Source organism: Delphinus delphis, chromosome 2 (genome assembly GCF_949987515.2).
Source record: "Delphinus delphis chromosome 2, mDelDel1.2, whole genome shotgun sequence".
Lineage (NCBI taxonomy): Eukaryota > Metazoa > Chordata > Mammalia > Artiodactyla > Delphinidae > Delphinus > Delphinus delphis.
This window is the reverse complement of record NC_082684.1, coordinates 50,830,079-50,847,820: the sequence shown is the minus strand read 5'-3', so window position 1 is coordinate 50,847,820 and position 17,742 is coordinate 50,830,079. Positions and strand designations below refer to the sequence as shown.

General features: G+C 35.8%; 1 protein-coding gene across 2 annotated transcripts in view; it reads right to left on the bottom strand.

The window, feature by feature from the left end:
• Nucleotides 1-78: 78 nt before the first annotated feature.
• NEMF (nuclear export mediator factor) overlaps nucleotides 79-17,742 on the bottom strand; it is a 53,490-nt gene continuing 35,826 nt past the window's right edge. The window contains exons 19-33 of one of the 2 annotated variants that reach the window (XM_060004602.1): nucleotides 16,735-16,847; nucleotides 15,357-15,414; nucleotides 14,833-14,891; nucleotides 14,625-14,745; nucleotides 13,204-13,480; nucleotides 12,424-12,466; nucleotides 12,232-12,281; nucleotides 9,941-10,094; nucleotides 4,746-4,823; nucleotides 4,414-4,611; nucleotides 2,796-2,828; nucleotides 1,872-1,972; nucleotides 1,730-1,773; nucleotides 1,570-1,649; nucleotides 79-1,316 (exon numbers count right to left, since the gene is read on the bottom strand). In XM_060004602.1, coding sequence (XP_059860585.1) covers nucleotides 1,239-1,316; nucleotides 1,570-1,649; nucleotides 1,730-1,773; nucleotides 1,872-1,972; nucleotides 2,796-2,828; nucleotides 4,414-4,611; nucleotides 4,746-4,823; nucleotides 9,941-10,094; nucleotides 12,232-12,281; nucleotides 12,424-12,466; nucleotides 13,204-13,480; nucleotides 14,625-14,745; nucleotides 14,833-14,891; nucleotides 15,357-15,414; nucleotides 16,735-16,847 — 1,487 coding nt within the window. In that variant the 3' untranslated portion in view covers nucleotides 79-1,238. Of the gene's footprint in view, nucleotides 1,650-1,729; nucleotides 1,774-1,871; nucleotides 1,973-2,795; nucleotides 2,829-4,413; nucleotides 4,612-4,745; nucleotides 4,824-9,940; nucleotides 10,095-12,231; nucleotides 12,282-12,423; nucleotides 12,467-13,203; nucleotides 13,481-14,624; nucleotides 14,746-14,832; nucleotides 14,892-15,356; nucleotides 15,415-16,734; nucleotides 16,848-17,742 lie in introns of both variants that reach the window. The other variant, XM_060004600.1, reaches the window with a different exon arrangement.

Genomic DNA, 17,742 nt, shown 5'->3' with positions numbered 1-17,742 from the left:
GTAAATTAATACTTGGGCTTTTTACCCCAAGGAATGGTTATTATATTTCCTATTTGGTAACATCAGGATATATACCTATAGAAACATTATAGTAATTATCCTTACCACTATCAAAATGGTGAAGTTATTTTTTAAAGAAAGACATGAATATTTCAGATGTTTTTTTAATGGCACGAGTAGTCTATTATGTTGTATTTACAACACTAGGCTACATAAAGGTTTTTGTTTTTAACAAACAGTAACTTCAAAAGGAAAAATATTCTCGATAAGGTTAAGCAGGTAAAAGAAACCTTGGAAGGACCAACAGCTGTTTAGTACCCTTTGACCTTAATGCTTTGGAATAGGGGCTGGGGCAAGTGCTCATGTTGACTCTAGGCAGCTATTATCTAATTATTTTAAAGTAACAGTTTTGTAGCTCATAAGGAATGGAAGTAATGTATGACTTTATTCTCCATTCTGTTAGGAGACAGAAGAAAAAAGCTGGGTCAGGAGTCTTTAGTGGTAAGCCTAAAAGTGCACTTATGATATTATAGGTTAAGATACTCTGTAACATGCTACTGATAATTACTAGAGGTGGAAAATAAAATGGTACAGAGCTGAATGAGATTACAAGGAGGAAATTAAGATGAAAAGTAAAGTAAAGGTGTATAAATGCATGGAAGTTATCAACACCAATTTCTTCTAGGTGTTATCTCTTAAGCTGAGTCACGGAAATGATTGATTAGTATTTAAAATCTGGTCTAATATGGGTAAAGGCAGAAGAAAGTCTACTCTTTCACTGCTTAGGGTTTTCAAGACTTAATCCTAAATGTTTAACCACCCCCAATCCCCACCACCACCAGGAAAAAAACTTGTGATTGGCCTGTAATAGATAGACGTTATATACAGTAAACTACCAAGTCAACAGTCTAAGCAGTTGAGCCACTTCACTATTCCATTTCTTTACAGCATGAAATGAATACTTAATATTAACCTCCCAAATTTCAAGAAAATGTAGGAGGATAACTACAGATGTATACAATTAGCATTTAGCTGTCCACAGGTATTTTAGGAAATCCTATCATAGACACTGTTTCCTCTCTATAAAACTGGAAAAAAAAAATGTCCTTTTGGCGAATACAAGGCAACGTTTAGTTTATTTTTAAATGCGGAAGTCTTGTTACATGATGTTTTCATCTCTGAACTTCCAAAAGGCTATAAAATTGACTCTTCTCAAATATTTTAGGATTTCATTTCAGCTATTTTCTTTTTACATTCAGAAGATTGGGTGCAGACACTTTCACTTTGCCAGGAATGTTTCTTGATAAATCCGTGTCCTAAAAAAAAGAATTGCTGAGTATCTTCACAATCATATTTTCTTTTATGACAATTATATGTCCTCTGCTGTCAAAAGAATGGCATTTCTAAAATTTTCACCCAATATGATTTTACTTATTTTATATTGCTTCTAGTAAGACCGCATTTTCTACCAAAATAATAGCTGCAGGTTCCATCTACTAACAAAGCAATAACTGCTAACATTTTTAATTGCAACACCAGTCTCCAGAAGTTTCTAGAGGAATACTTTACCTTTACACTGCGGAATAAGTCTTTTTCTCTTGCTGTTGCTTCCTTGGAATGCATGAAACTATTCAAGGCTGTTTTTGCAGCTGTAAATAGAAAATAGAAAAATCTACTTCTGTTCAGTCAAGAAATGTTTAAACATAATTCAAAAAAAGATTTTAAATACCTTTTCCCTTTTTCTGAACTCCAGGAGTAAGTTTCACTTTGTATCTTTAAAAAGGAATTGCATGTGTTACTAAATAGAGATTACAAAATGATTCATGAGTCAGTGCTGTGGCAGCAGTTTGAGTAAACGCATGATGACTTACTTATAGTTTGTCATGGTGTTGTATGGGGCACATATTGGAATGGCAAACAGGAGTACATCTTCAGGATGTGGCTGCCCCGTCAAAGAGTCAAACAGATTTTCCTAAAAAGGGAAAACGAAAACGATTATAAAAATAATTTATACCAGTCCTAAAAGAGGAAAACTCTAATAAGACACTGTCAGAATCAATATATTTTATCATTTTCTGATAAACAGTCTTACACCCTTCGGAGCAATAAAGCAGAGCTTAATGATGATTTTTTAAATGGCGCCTATTGAAACATTTAAGAGAAAGGGAGAAAAAACTTGTTGGAGACATTTTTGGTTGTCACAACTGAAGCGATGTTGGGGGAGGAAATAGAGTACGACTGACATCTGCTAGTGGTTAGATGCCAGGGATGGGACAACTCCCTGCAACAAAGAATTACCTCCTCCAAAATGTTAATAGTGCCAAAGCTGGGAAACCCTGGGCTAGAACAGTCTTCTCTCATGCCTGTCCTTAAGGAGAAATTCTATGGCTTCTTAGAGTTCCCATTTTGTGGACTGCGTTCAAGATTACCCATATTTATTTAACAACATGAGTAAATTTAGATTTAGGACAAAACACTTGGTACAGTTAGTGCTTACTATATGCCATGAACTTTTCTAAACATTTTATGTATATTATCTTAATTCTCAAAACAACTCTCTCAGTAGGGGCCATTATCCCCATTTTTCAGATGAGGAAACTGAGGCATAAAGAATGTTTCCAAGGTTGTAGTCATATGTAGTAAAGTTGGGATTCAAACCCAGAATGTGTGACTCCAGAGCTTGTAGTCTTTTCTTAGTGTTTTAAGTTTTAAATTAGTTAGAAGTTGTGTGTCAGGTATTCTGGGAACTGGATTGCAGTTAGTGTTGTAGTAGGAACCCCAATACAAAATCATACCTCATTTCCCTGTTGGTCCAGATCTTGCTCTTCCTGTTCCAAATATATAAAATTTTAAAAGTCAGTTATAACTTAAATTGAAATCCCAAACCATTAAAAACTATGAGGAGAAAGAAAAAGTGATAAATAAAACTGTGAGTAAATTAATATGTGTATCCAGAATAGCAGAAAGCAATGCCATTCAAAGAGAAAAAAGACTGTTTCCCTAAAGTTTCAAAAAAAAGACTTCCACAGAATATATGCTAAAGTAGTGAATGCTATTAGGACAACTTAAAGTGACAAATAAGCTTGATAGGTTTGTCAGGGGGAAAGAAAATGGAGAATTCTGGTGAACAGAACTTTTATTTGCTAGTCTCTGTTCAACAGTTTTAGGATGAATTTTTCACATGTTACGATAAGCTTAATTTTATTTGCTTATTCACATTTAAAAAATCTATCTGAAGATAATCTATTGATGAAAGAACATTCATAATTAACACCTCTGAATATCTGAGTCTAGGATTTACAGAATAAATAGTATAAAAATTTGAGGACAAAAATGAGTTTTAATATTACTAAACAACACTGTTCAGGGAAAATAGAAAACAGTATCACTTAGGATCCCTGTAAGCATTACCTGCACTGAATAGAGCACACAGTTACAACCAAAGCTTTAACTGCCATAAATAAAAATACAAAGTGAAACAATTTTTTTTTACAAATTGATAAAACAATAAATCCTTTGTTCAGAATTTCAATAAGATGTATCTATTCATGCAAGAAGATATACGTAAGGGGGGCTTCCCTGGTGGCACAGTGGTTAAGAATCCACCTGCCGATGCAGGGGACAAGGGTTCGAGCCCTGGTCCGGGAAGATCCCGCATGCCGCGGAGTAGCTGGGCCCGTCTGCCACAACTGCTGAGCCTGCACTCTGGAGCCTGCGCGCCGCAACTACTGATCCTGTGTGCCACAACTACTGAGGCCTGCGCACCTAGAGCCTGTGCTCTGCAACGGGAGAGGCCACCTCACTGAGGGGCCCGCACACCGCGGCGAAGAGTGGCCCCTGCTCGCCGCAGCTGGAGGGGGCCCGCATGCAGCAGCAAAGACCCAACGCAGCCAAAAATAAATAAATAAATAAGAAAAAAATAGCTAATCAGGATTAAAAAAAAAGATACACATAAGGCTGGGCTTTTGTATTCAGTTGATAGACACAAGGCAACTATATTAACTGGAAAAATTGTTAACATCTCACACTGTGTAGCTAGGTTCAACATCATGTAAGATACTATAACATATTCTTATAGAAAAACCTAGAAAAGTGCAAATGCCTTTCCCACTCGTCATCAAGATAATCCTAATTGTCTGTTTTATTTTAACCAAGTTCCCACCAGAATCTAGCCTCTCCATAAAATTTTCTAATGGCTTATGATAAACTTTTTATGAGCTATCAACACTACCAATTTTATGCTTATATACTGCAATTTTAGTCTTTTAGGTTGTATTTCCAAGATGACTTTCCATTAAGAATAGCGTTACCACTCATCCTGGTTTTAGCACTGTAAATCCCATGTCCTGGGAACCATGGGATGGTTGGTCACCCTAATTAAGAAGCAAAAGCCCACATGTGTGGTAGCCTTACCTTGTCATCATGTGGATCATCTACAGCCAAGTCTTGTAACTCATGAGTTGTAACTTCAAGGGATGGAGTTTCTTTCTTTATGCTGTCTGAAACTCTTGGTCCGCCTTTAGGTTTCTGGGGCTGTTTCTTCACTGGTTCATCCTTTATTTTACCTTTCTTCCCCTTCTTCCCTTTTTCTTCTTTGTTTGAACCTGCAGACTTCAATTCATAGAGGGAAAAAAAGTTAATGTTGTCAGTATTTTAACAAAGTATTGAATGTAAAGCATATGATAGGCAGTGGTCTGGATGCCCTTGAAAAACAAAAGAAGAAAATGTTTTTAGATGTTATTTACCCCTAGCAATTTCATGATGAGCTCACGTTCTTCTTCATCTTGGTCCTTGTACTTTTCCTTCATTTTTTTCATTTTACTCTACAAAATAAAAAAAATTCAGCAGTAAAAAAAATGTCAGCACATGTTTTGAAAGAGAAGGTGCTACTTTATTTGTGTCAAAATTGTTTATTGAGTAAGGCACCATTATAACAAACAATATGAAGTCTATAACGATGGATAAACCATAGTCCTCAGCCTCAAACAATTTACCATCTGGTGGAAAAAGAAGATACACAGAAGAGTAAGGACAAATTAATGCAAAATATTCTAAATACAAACAAGTTTACTTTTAAGATAATTTAGAGAAAGGAGACTTTTTTTTCACCTTGAGCAAGAATTTCAGGGAAGATATAAAGCAAAACTAAAAGATTCATAGTACCTGGGAACACATGAACAGCAAGATTATAAGGTAAAGACAGCAGAGTAGTAACAGCAAGTCATCGCACTTCGTTGGCATCAGGATACACATATAGAGGAAGAATAGGAAATAAGGCAGCAAAGCTTAGCTGGGTATTTAGAGGCTATCAATACTTCGAATTTTATCAGTTAAACTACTGATTCTTTACTCTGGGTACACATCCAACTCACCCGAGCAGTTTTTAAAACTACAGACATACAGGCTTCACCTTCAAAGACTTTTTATCTTGACTAGTCTTAGCTAGGGCCCAAATAACAAATTTTTAAAATTTTAAAGATTGCTTTAAACAAGACACACAAAACCCCACTAACTATAGAAGACTGATAAATCAGACTTCATTAAAATTAACAAATGATGCTCATCAAAAAACACTACTACAGGGACTTCCCTGGCCGTGCAGTGGTTGGGACTTCGCCTTCCAATGCAGGGAGTGTGGGTTCGATCCTTGGCAGGGAACTGAGATCCCACATGCCTCTGGGCCAAAAAAAAGACCAAAACATAAAACAGGAGCAATACTGTAACAAATTCAATAAAGACAAAAAAAAAAAAAAAGTCCACATCAAAAAAAAAACCCCACTACTACAGAAGTGAAAAAGCAAGTCTTGAAACATGAAAAGTAGTTGTAATACATATAACCAAGAAAAGACTTGTATTCAGGGTTTCAAAGAACTCCTATAAATCAATAAAAAAGCTGGACAACCCAACTTTTTAAAGCCAAATTAAGTTTCAGTATACACACACTTGAATGACTTAAAAAAACGCTAACAATACCAACTGTTAGTGATGACGTGAAGCAACTGGAACTCTGATACACTGCTTGATGTGAAATTGGTACAAGTACTCTGGAAAACTGTTTGGTAATATCTACTAAAGCCAAACACAATGCGTGCACTATAACCCAGCACTTCCACGCCTAGCTATACACAACAGAAATGCACACTTGAGAACCTAAAAGATACATGTCTTCGATTATCAACAATACAGCAGACAGAAATTGTGGCAGATCCATCAGTGGAATGCTATTTAGCAATGCAAATGAACTACTGTTACAACAACATGGATGAGTCATAAGGTTGAGTGAAAGATGCCAGACCAAAGAATATATACAGTATGATTGCTTTTTTACATAAAGTTCAAAAACAGGCAAAATAATCTACAGTGATTAAAGAATAATGTTTTTCTCTGGTGGGGATACTATTTATAGAAAGGGACAAGAGTGAGCCCTCTGGAGTAATATAAACATTCAAGTGTCTTATTCTGAGTGATGGTTTCACAGATATACGTGCATATAAAAACTGAGCTAAAAACAAGATTTGTGCATTTTACTATGTGTACATTACACCTCAAAAAACAAAAACCCCAAGAATAAAATAAACACTATTACCAATAAATTGAACCAAGAAATGGAAAACCCAATAAAAAGAACAGTTTCTTGGAAAATATAACTTAGGAAAGCCAACTTTGAAAAAACCAGAAAACCTGAATGATAATCACTAAAAAAATTTAGTTAGAACTTAAAACTCTACCCATATATCCCCAAATATCAGGCCCGGGTTTATAAGCAATTGCTAAAAATATTTCAAGGAACAATCTCCATTTTACACAAAGTACTAAAGAGCAGAAAAAGGGAAAAGTATCAAACTTGCTTTATGAAGCTGGTATCACCTAGATACCAAAAACAGGCAAGGACAGTATTAGGGGCCAGTTTAAGAGATTTTCTTAGGTAATTTACCACACTAACTCATGAAGGGAGAAAAATAATACATGCAGAAAAACCATTCAATAAAATTTAACTCATCATTATTAAAACTAGCCCTTTGTAAAGGGTATTTATCAACAACCCACAAGAAACATCCTACAATGTTAAAGATCACAGAAATAGTCCCTTTAATGTATAACAAAGAAGCACACTATTGTTACTTTTATGTAACACTGTAGTGATGTTTGAGCCAGTACAAGGTGAGAAAAATAACAATAGATGTTAGGATTAGAAGAGAAGAGCCATTATTTGTAGACAGTGACTGCCTGAATTTCATCTGTAGATGAAATATTAAATATTCAGTGAGACTGCCTAATACTAGATCTACACATGAAAACTGTCTTTCCATATACCAGTAACTAATAACCATGAAGTGGAAGTTTTAAAAATACACCATTTACTGGACTTCCTGGTGGCACAGTGGTTAAGAATCCACCTGCCAGTGCAGGGGACATGGGTTCGAGCCCTGGTCCGGGAAGATACCATGTGCCATGGAGCAACTAAGCCCGTGTGCCACAACTACTGAAGCCCGCATGCCTAGAGCCCGTGCTCTGCAACAAGAGAAGCCACCACAATGAGAAGCCTGTGCACCACAATGAAGAGCAACCCCCGTTTGCCGCAACTAGAGAAAGCCCGTGCACAGCAACGAAGACCCAACGCAGCCAAAAATAAATAAATAAAAAATGAAAATATACCACTTACAAAAAGTAAGACAATATAAGTAGGAGTAGATAGGATGTACAAGACTCTAAAAGGAAATATATCTTTATTGAAGAATATAAAATATTCTTATGTACTTATGGTCCACATTCACGAACAGTTAGACTCAATATGGTAAAGATGATAGTTCTCCACAAAATAATCTAAAAATTTAATGTATTTTAGTAAATATTCCATCAGGATTTGCCTTGGAACTTATCTGCAGAATATTTCGTTGTATAAATGCACCACGTTATTTTTTGTTATTTTATATTATTAGGCATTTAAGATTTTCAGATTTTTTGCAATTATAAACTTTGACTTATGAAAATTCCCTGGTGGTCCAATGGTTAGGACTGTGCGCTTTCACTGCCAAGGGCCCAGGTTTGACCCCTGGTGGGGAACAAAGATCCCACCAGCCGTGCGGTGTGGCCAAAAAAAAAAAAAAAAAAAAAAAATCGATGAATATCCTTAGTGCATACATATGATTTTTTTAGGATAAATTTCTAAAAATGAGAATTGCTGAGTGAGTCAGAGGGCAAATGCATTGTTAAGGACTCTTTTTTAAAAAAACATTTATTTATTTACTTATGTGGCTGCTTTGGGTCTTAGTTGTGGCACGCAGGATCTTCACTGTGGTGTGCGGGGTCTTTCATTGCGGCACGCGGGCTCAGTAGTTGCAGTGCGCAGGCTTAGTTGCCCCATGGCATGTGGGATTGTAGTTCCCCAACCAGGAATCAAACCCACGTACCCTGCACTGGAAGGCAGATTCTTAACCACTGGACCACCAGGGAAGTACTGAATTGTTAGAGGACTCTTGCTGGAAATTCCCATGGTATATATTCAAACTTTTATTGAATGACTGAACACACATTATTAATTTGATGGGTGAAAAAATTCCCCTTGTTAACATAAGCATTTCTCTGATCCCTGCTTCCCCACTCCCATATGTGTCATTTGTCCTTCAATTTTATTGATGGTTCTTTTCTCCACCTGATATTTACTTCAATATTTTTAAAAACATGACTAGCCACTAATTTTTAATGTTTCATACCTTCCCAATCTGTAATAATACTTTATCAAATACTAAATTTTAAAATACACAGTTTACGGTTCTATGTGTAGATTTTATTCTGCCTCACTTTTCTATCTGGCTGTTCCTGTTAACACATACTGTTTTAATAATTCTAACAGTAAATGTTTTACTACCTAGTAGGGAAATCGTTCCTTGATCTTCTTTTTCAAGATGTTCTGGGACTTCCCTGGTGGTGCAGTGGTTAGGAGTCCGCCTGCCAACGCAGGGGATTCAGGTTCGAGCCCTGGTCCAGGAAGATCCCACATGCCGTGGAGCAGCTGAGCCAGTGAGCCACAACTACTGAAGCCCACACGCCTAGAGCCGGTGCTCCGCAACAAAGACAAGCCACTGCAATAAGAAGCCCCCGGACCGCAACGGAGAGTAGCCCCCGCTCACCACAACTAGAGAAAGCCCGCGCATAGCAATGAAGACCCAACAGAGCCGAAAATAAATAAATAAATAATTGTATTTAAAAAAAAAAAAAGATTTTCTTAGCTATTCTCTGGTATTTACTCTTTCAAATGAACTTCAGAATTACTTTATCAAGTTAATTAAAATCTCGATTCTTTTTTGAATGACTTCATGTTGAATTTACATATTAATATGAATTGATTTCTTCCCTTCCATATGTATAGTATATCCTTTCACTTATATGAAGCCCACTGGAAAAAAACATAGGAAATTCTGACTACTATGGATGGAGGAAAGATAAAACATGATCTTTACTAAGATTTCAAAGGAATTTAATTTTCCTAAAGATATACCTATACATCAGCTCACAATCTCTTTACACTGCTACAACATTTTTTAAAGTACAGTCTATACCCACTACCTCTTCCTTCATTCCTTACCTTTATAAAATATGTAAGAACTGTAACCAAAATTGCATTAATAACTGAAAAAGAAACCACTGAGTTAAATTATCAATGGAGACCAGCATTGCCAGTTATTAGCTGAGTGTCTCTGGCAAATAAATCACAATCTCCTATTACTCTTCTACATAACATGAAAGCTTCTGTATAGATGATCTTAAAAGAACAGAACAGTGATCTCTATGCTCCCTAAACACTATCTTTTCAACTAATTTTCAAAAGAAGTCACACAGCATTATTCTTTTGTCTACATCTTGTTTCATTTAAACCTCACAACTTCATTTGTGAATCATGTAGTACTAACTTTAACAGCTCACCCCAAAGTTGTATTACCTTCTGTCCTCGTTTCATTGGCTGCACAGCCGGGACATTTCTGCTGGTGTTCTGAGGAGTTTCAATGTGTAGAGCATTTTCTTTCTCTTTGTCCTTTCCTTCTATCATTTCTAAATCCCCTGAGTCACTTGGAAGCTTTTTTTTCTTCATTTCCCTAAATATAAATGAAACGGAAACATCTAAGAATTTCATATTCTTAGTACCCTAAAAAAATTACATGGGGAGGGGAACATGTGCAATATATAAGAGATCAAGGCTTCTGCTTAACTTGTTATCACCAGGCTACAGTATACAAGAAGTGCAAGTCATCATACAAGGAAAAGCTGAAAATTTTTCTCTCATGCATTTATCATTCTTTCTGTCATCCAGGCTCAAAATACTGTCATCCTTGACTTATCCTGATTCAGTAGCCACGTTTAGTCCCTCAACACTTTGATGGCCAGGCACTGGGATTTTGTAGTCTTTGTATCAACATGGCCTTGGCAGATGTTAGGTATTCGATAAAACATTTGTGGATTGGTTAGCAGAATAAATGGATTTTAAAAATAAGCAGATTAAAGAGAAAAGGGAAATTCTATTACTGTGATATTTTTCATGTGCGATCTCTTCTATTCCCAATGCCACTGCCCTAAGGCCAGGTCCTTATCACTTGCCACCCAGACTTCCTCCATATTTCCCCCATAATCTGTTCTCCATGAACTTCTAGATTATTTTTCCATAACTGTTTACCCATGTCACACTCCCATTCAAAATCTTCCAAAAGTCCTCCTCACATCACTTTCAGGAGAAGTCCAAAACACTTAGCTTGTCATTCTAGGTTCTCCACTTTTGGTCCAATCTCACTTTGCCAATCTTATCTACCAGTTCACAAACATGAATATTCTGTTCCTTTCACCTCAATCTATCATTTCCCCAAAACACTTTGAATATTACATCCAAATACCCACCACCTCCTTCCCTTTGATCATACTAATTCTCCTTGCAGTCTCCAACCTTCTTAACTTCATTTACCTAAGATCCTACTATATCTTCAAGGTATAAACTTCTGATGGTATTTCCCAAAACAACTGAACTCAAAGTAAATTCTTACTCCTGAATTACTGTATCACTTTCAGATAACACTATTTATAGATTTATGGCTATTTCCTGAATCCAGGACTCAAAAGCTTCTTGATGGCATGAACTTTATATTTTACCTCTTTGTGTACTCAGTATCTAGCAGAATACCATGTATTCAGAGAGTTTTCTGTAATTGTTTATAATGATAATCTTTCTCAAAAGAGTTGATTATCCACTTCAATCTAGGGCCTCTTTCTGGAGTGCTTTACTAGTTGTAGTCTTTTTCACCCTACGTAGTTGTCTCAGTTGTCCCTTTCATTCTGCCTCTATCTTTTTCTTTTTCTGTTCACCTTCTGAGCCCTACTATATTAGAGAAAAAGAAAAGACAAGGAAGAAACCCCAAGTCTTCTTCTTACATAAAAATTTCCTAATTTCAGTACAGGAATGCCTCAGAGATATTGCAGATTCTGTTCCAGACCACTGCAATAAAGTGAATATCGCAGTAAAGTGAGTCATGAATTTTTTGGTTTCCCAGTGCATATAAAGTTATGCCTACACTCTACTGCAGTCTATTAAGTGTGCAAAGCAATATGTCTTAAAAAAAGCAATGTATATACCTTAATTTAAAAACACTTTATTGCTAAAAAATGCTTACCACCCTCCAAGTCTTCAGTGAGTCGTACTCTTTTTATAATAGTAATATCAAAGATCACTGATCACAGATCACCATAACAAATATAATAATAATGAAAGTTTGAAATATTGCAAGAATTCCAAAATATGACCCAGAGACATGAAGTGAACAAATGCTGTTGGAAAAATGGTGCCAACAGATTTGCTCCATGTGGGGTTGCCATAAACTTTCAATCTGTAAAAAACACAGTATCTGCAAAGCACAATAAAATGAGGTATGCCTGTATTCCTGTTTATTTCTGTCAATATTATCCTAGAATCAGCCTGTCTAATACACTGCAATTATTATTGTACATATTTATGTAATAAAAGGTCTGTCTTCTGTTACTTGACCTATCTCACTGATTACAGTAGCAGACTGGGGCCCTAAAACAGAAAAACCCGTTAGAGTAGAATATGAAACACTAAACAAAATTTATGCTAAGTCTTGATAATTTTAGTAAGGGAGATCTTTGTAACAGCCAAGTGATCTGTCATGACTGAATTGTTAATTAAAAAAAAAAAGATGCTTTTCAGTTAAATAACACAAGTATATTTACCTTCTTTCCTTGGCTGACAAATGCCTCCGGCTCTGCAATTTACTGTCGCTCTATTAAAATTAAAACAAAAAACAAGCAAATACAAACAATAACATCGCCACTGTTAATTTTTCATAAAGCTAAAATTAAAAAGTAGAAAATTATTTGAGAAGGACATGATGTTCCTCATAAAACTGAAAAAAAAACCTTTACCATATTAGAAGATTCCTCTTTTGAAGCCAATTTCTGGAGAGACCTATGGAAACAAACAGAAAGAGAAGTCCACTACCCTATAAAAGGCATTCATTTACAAAGTCCCAAAACATTCCCATACCATACTCTTAATTATCGGCAATCCTACAAATTTTCAAATTTGGCAAAATTAGAAAAAATATAATCAAACTGCTCATCTCCTCACTTTAAAATATATTCTTAAATAGCTGACATGTATTGGACACTTACTATGTACCAGGCACTGCTAGATGCTTTACATTCATGTAACCTTCAAAACCCTATGAAGGGGGTACCATTCTCTTTTCACCAAGAAGAAAACTGAAGCTTAGACATAGAGTCACTTGCCCAAGGGCATACTCTAAGATTCAATACTGGTCTGACTCCTAAGCCTTTCCTAACTACTCCAATAATAAAGCTTTTATAGCTATGGTATTGTTTACCTGGTGATCAGTAAGACATTAAAGACTAACACATTTTTTTTTAATGTAACTGCTTTTATTATTAGCATTTATAACCATTTACTTGTTTCTATTTTGACTTGTTTGGCCACTTTTATATATATTGTGTTTTTCTACCCTGGGTCCTGGGAATTTCTTAAGAGAGATCTACCCCCCTATCAAATGGTGAAAAGATAGTAAGCTCGTAGGACAATGGAGGGTAAAAGCACTGAAGTCAATCTTGGTATTATTTGTATAAGGATTAACTCTTCATCACTCCCAACTTACAAAATAAAACTTAAAATTACAGTTTTTAAATTACCTTTGGGATTGAAGGTGGGACAAGTCAATGGAAGTATCAGGATAATGTAATGTCTCTTCCCCTTCATCCTTCATTTCACCAACAGGTTCCTGATGCTTTACCACCTCCTCAGATTCTCCTTCATCTTCAGAGCTTTCTTCCTGAATTAGTTCATTTAGCTCATCACCACCACTCTGAATAGTAATATCCCCTTGGTCAACCTGAGTCACAAGTTCCACTTCCACAGGAGTTTCATGTAATTCCTCTTTATCTTCTTCACTGCTACTGTCACCTCCATCTATTGAATTACCATAAGGAAAGTCAGAGTGCTATCACCACAACAAGGTTAGATGATTTCCTTGAAAACTTCATAAAAATATTCAATTCACTCCCTCTTTCTCCAAAAGATCACCAGAAAAATGCCTGATCCTCCCCAAAGGTTACTCTGACTTAGACAAAGGGATACTCTGTATCAGGAATTGTTTGGAATAAATTATCTCCAAGATCCTTTACTACAATAAATTTCTTAGACATTGCGACCATTTCTACAATGAAAACTATCGCTTGTCTTTGTTAAGTATTTCCAAAAAGGAGGAAAATAGAAGTAGTTATATAAATTCTGCCACTTTTATTATAATTTGCACATGAGAACTGAAATGAGATAAAACAAGTTACATAACTGGCACACAGCAAGTGTTCACACTTTTGCAAAAGGAACACCATCTAGTAGTAATAATATGGTCTAGTTACCTCACGTATAGAATAAGATGCCACCAACCATCTGACAAGGATGGTTGTGAGAATTCAATAAAAAATAATGTAAATAAAGTATACATGTCATGAACATGGTGAAAATTCAAAAAAAAAACAGAATTATGTACAATAGCAGTTGTAAGTGAAACAATGAACTATTACTCCTAAAAAGGAATGACTCTAGGAGATGTAAAAATAACTTAGAGGGCATACATTCCCTAGTTCCTTTAGGTAGGTAGGTAAATTTATTTCAGCAACCACAGCTGCTCTCTACTTGAAGCAAACACATTATTAAATCAAGCTAAATTCTCCTAAGAAATTGTACTTGTTATAAACTCATCTTTGTATTGCTTCTAATTCCTAAACCCAAAAGTAAATGCTCACTTATATATACCCGAGTCTATCTCTGTTAAACACATTTATGTACTACTCATTAAATACTAGGGAAGTTTTATAATATAAACATATATTCAAGTATTAGTTATGGATCCAATTAAACACTTTATAATTCACTAGAATAAGTATATTTAACATTTCCAAAACCAAAATTCAATAAAGTTGACAGCAAGTTGGGGTTTTTTGGGAAATTTTAATTACCCCAAAAGAGACGATCTTCTAGGTAAGAATTTAGAAGCAAAACTAGACAACAGAAAACATTATAAGCTACTTTATTAAAATCTGTAAACTACCTAGTTGTTCCATTTCCTCTGATATGAGTTCACTTGTGCAAATCGCCAATGTCTCCATGTCTTCATCCTGCACTCTGACTTTTCGTTCACCCCGATGTCTCCAAATACAAGACTCATCTACCTATGGAAACAGTTCTTTTCACTGGTGGAACTTTAGGTTAAGACTAATGAAAATCAGAAAAAAAATAATGAAGAAGCTGAAGAGTACCTTAAAGAGGAAGCTAAACCCCATCATTAGATGTGAGGGAGGAAGGAAATTCTTTTTTCCTATGAAAGATAATGTACATAAATGTTTTAAAAATACTGTTTTCTCCATTTTATGCTTGTAAGATATCTGCCACAATGGTCACATTTGTTCTGTCTTTTCTCTGTCATGAAGGAACATTTCCCATTTACAGAATCTGGCATTATATATAGGAATTAAGAAAGAAAAAATATGAATGCTTGCTCTCATCATCTGGGTTAGTCAGATCCTAAATAATCTATTTTTAGAAAAAAGGTCATGCTATACTTTCTTACCCTCATAAATGTAAACTATATGAAAGTACACTGTCATCAATAAAAATATATATGGAGATGACATGTCAAATGCTAAATTTGCCACACCACAGCAAAATTTTCCTTATTTAATAACAGACTTCATATATGAAGTTAGAATAATTAGTTTCTGTTCTGAGAATATTAGTAGATGGTCCTCAAACCTGTCTCCATAATCCACTGGCAAGTCATTACCTCTTATCATGAAGCTTCCTGTTGTCAAATATTCTCCAGTTGGTGCTGTTTTAGACACCTGAGGAACACAATAATACATTATACTCTTGTCTTAAGAAATATGTTTTTTAAATTTTCACCTGAGAAAGTAAAGCCATATTGAAGTAAAGAGTACTACGTCCTGAAAAGTTTATAATTTAGCAAAAATTCTTAACACTGAAGGGCTATCTCTTCAAAGATAGATATATCTTTGTCCGTAACAAAGAAAAGAAATAATGAAGGATACACTACATCAATCATTTTCAAATGCCATGGACTAGAGCCACAACTGTCCACATTTCCTCTAATGTGAGACATAATAAGAAGAACAAGGATAGTTTAATAAGCTCATCATAAAGGTATAAAACTATATTTACTATATTTATTACATTAAATCCTTTCCTGAGATACTTTTTTTTTTTTTGGTAATGAAATAACCTTTCATCTTAGTAAATAAAGATAATAGCATATTTTTAAAAATATCTTCTAATTTGGCAAAATAGGAAGTGAGCAATATAACTCCACAATTTAAAAAAATTTTACACATCTGTGAAACACCCAAATCTGAGAGTATCTTTACTAGTAATAGTTATGTAAGGGATTAAAAGCACACTAAAAAAACCTATTCATAAAAGAATTAAAGCCACTTTTATAATACTACCAAGGCAGAAAATATAATCCCAGAAGTGATATTAATTTCCTAAGGACACAATATCACAATGTAGCAGAAAATAATAAATATAAACAGATATAAAATGAAACTAAATCTAAGGGAGGATAATAGTATTGAACTCTTTTTACCTTGATGTATAGCTTTAAGACTTTGTAAAAGTTTATCATTATCAATTATAATTCTTGAGAATGTGAAATGAATAGCAGTGTGAAGTCATATATGGAATGAAGTATCATCAAAAAATAGCATTAACCACAAAGAAGGACAATTACTAAAACCAAGTGTATAGAAAAAACCACTGGATATACCTACTTTACAGGAAGGGCCAAAGAGAATTCAGAAAATTTCAACAAAGGCGAACAGGAGAAAGACTTTTTAGGTCAGTAGGCCAGTCATAACTGGAACAGTCTTTATCCCATATAATTACATGGATCACTCTCAAATCTTACCTTTCCAGAAAGGCCTTCCCTGACACTACATTCAAAATGGTAGCCTCTATCACTCTCTATCCCCTTACTCTGCTTTAAAAATAAACTTTGTTACCTGCCACTACACATCTATTTTTCAACACCAAAATGTCAACTTCATCACAAGGTATTCCGTCTGCCTCATTCAATTCTATATCCTCACAATTTGGAACACAGTTGCTCTTACTAAATTAAGAAAAAGGACCACAGCCCTTATTACCTGATGATGGTACACCCACCAAGCACTAGTGATAACTCGTGCATCCCAAGCAGCACTGTAGCAAAGTGCCATCGTGCCAGCTTCAGTCAAGGTCCGAGGGGGAATTGGTTCTCCTGTAATAACAATACTAGAACGCTTCAGTACCGAAGTACAGACTTTCTAGAGCAAGACATGGAAACCACATGCAGCATAACAGGTTCACTCCTCTTATATTTTAAACAATAATACCACACTTTCATTTCAGTATTACAAGAAGTTACTATTTTTATTAAAAATGTATTTAGGGCTTCCCTGGTGGCGCAGTGGTTGAGAGTCCGCCTGCCGATGCAGGGGACACGGGTTCGTGCCCCGGTCCGGGAGGATCCCACGTGCCGCGGAGCGGCTGGGCCTGTGAGCCATGGCCGCTGAGCCTGCGCGTCCGGAGCCTGTGCTCCGCGGTGGGAGAAGCCCACGTACCGCAAAAAAAAAAAAAAAAAAAAAAAAAAATGTATTTAACAGGGCTTCCCTGGTGGTGCAGTGGTTAAGAATCTGCCTGCCAATGCAGGGAACACGGGTTTGATCCCTGGTCTGGGAAGATCCCACATGCCACGGAGCAACTAAGCCCATGCGCCACAACTAATGAGCCTGCGCTCTAGAGCCTGCAAGCCACAACTACTGAGTCCGTGTGCCAGAACTACTGAATCCCACACGCCTAGAGCCCATGCTCCACAACAAGAGAAGCCACCGCAATGAGAAGCCCGCGCACTGCAATGAAGAGTAGCCCCCGCTCGCTGCAACTAGAGAAAGCCCGCGCACAGCAACAAAGACCCAACGCAGCCAAAAATAAATAAATTAAAAAAAGTTTTTAAAAAATGTATTTACACAGCAGGTTTTTAAATGGTCTAAGTAAATAAAACAAGTCAGAGAAGAAATATCCTCACTTTTATCAGTAATTCTAACTTCATTCCAGAAAGGATAATTTAGAAAAATCTATTCAAAGGTTGAAGACTTCCAGAATTACTATATATT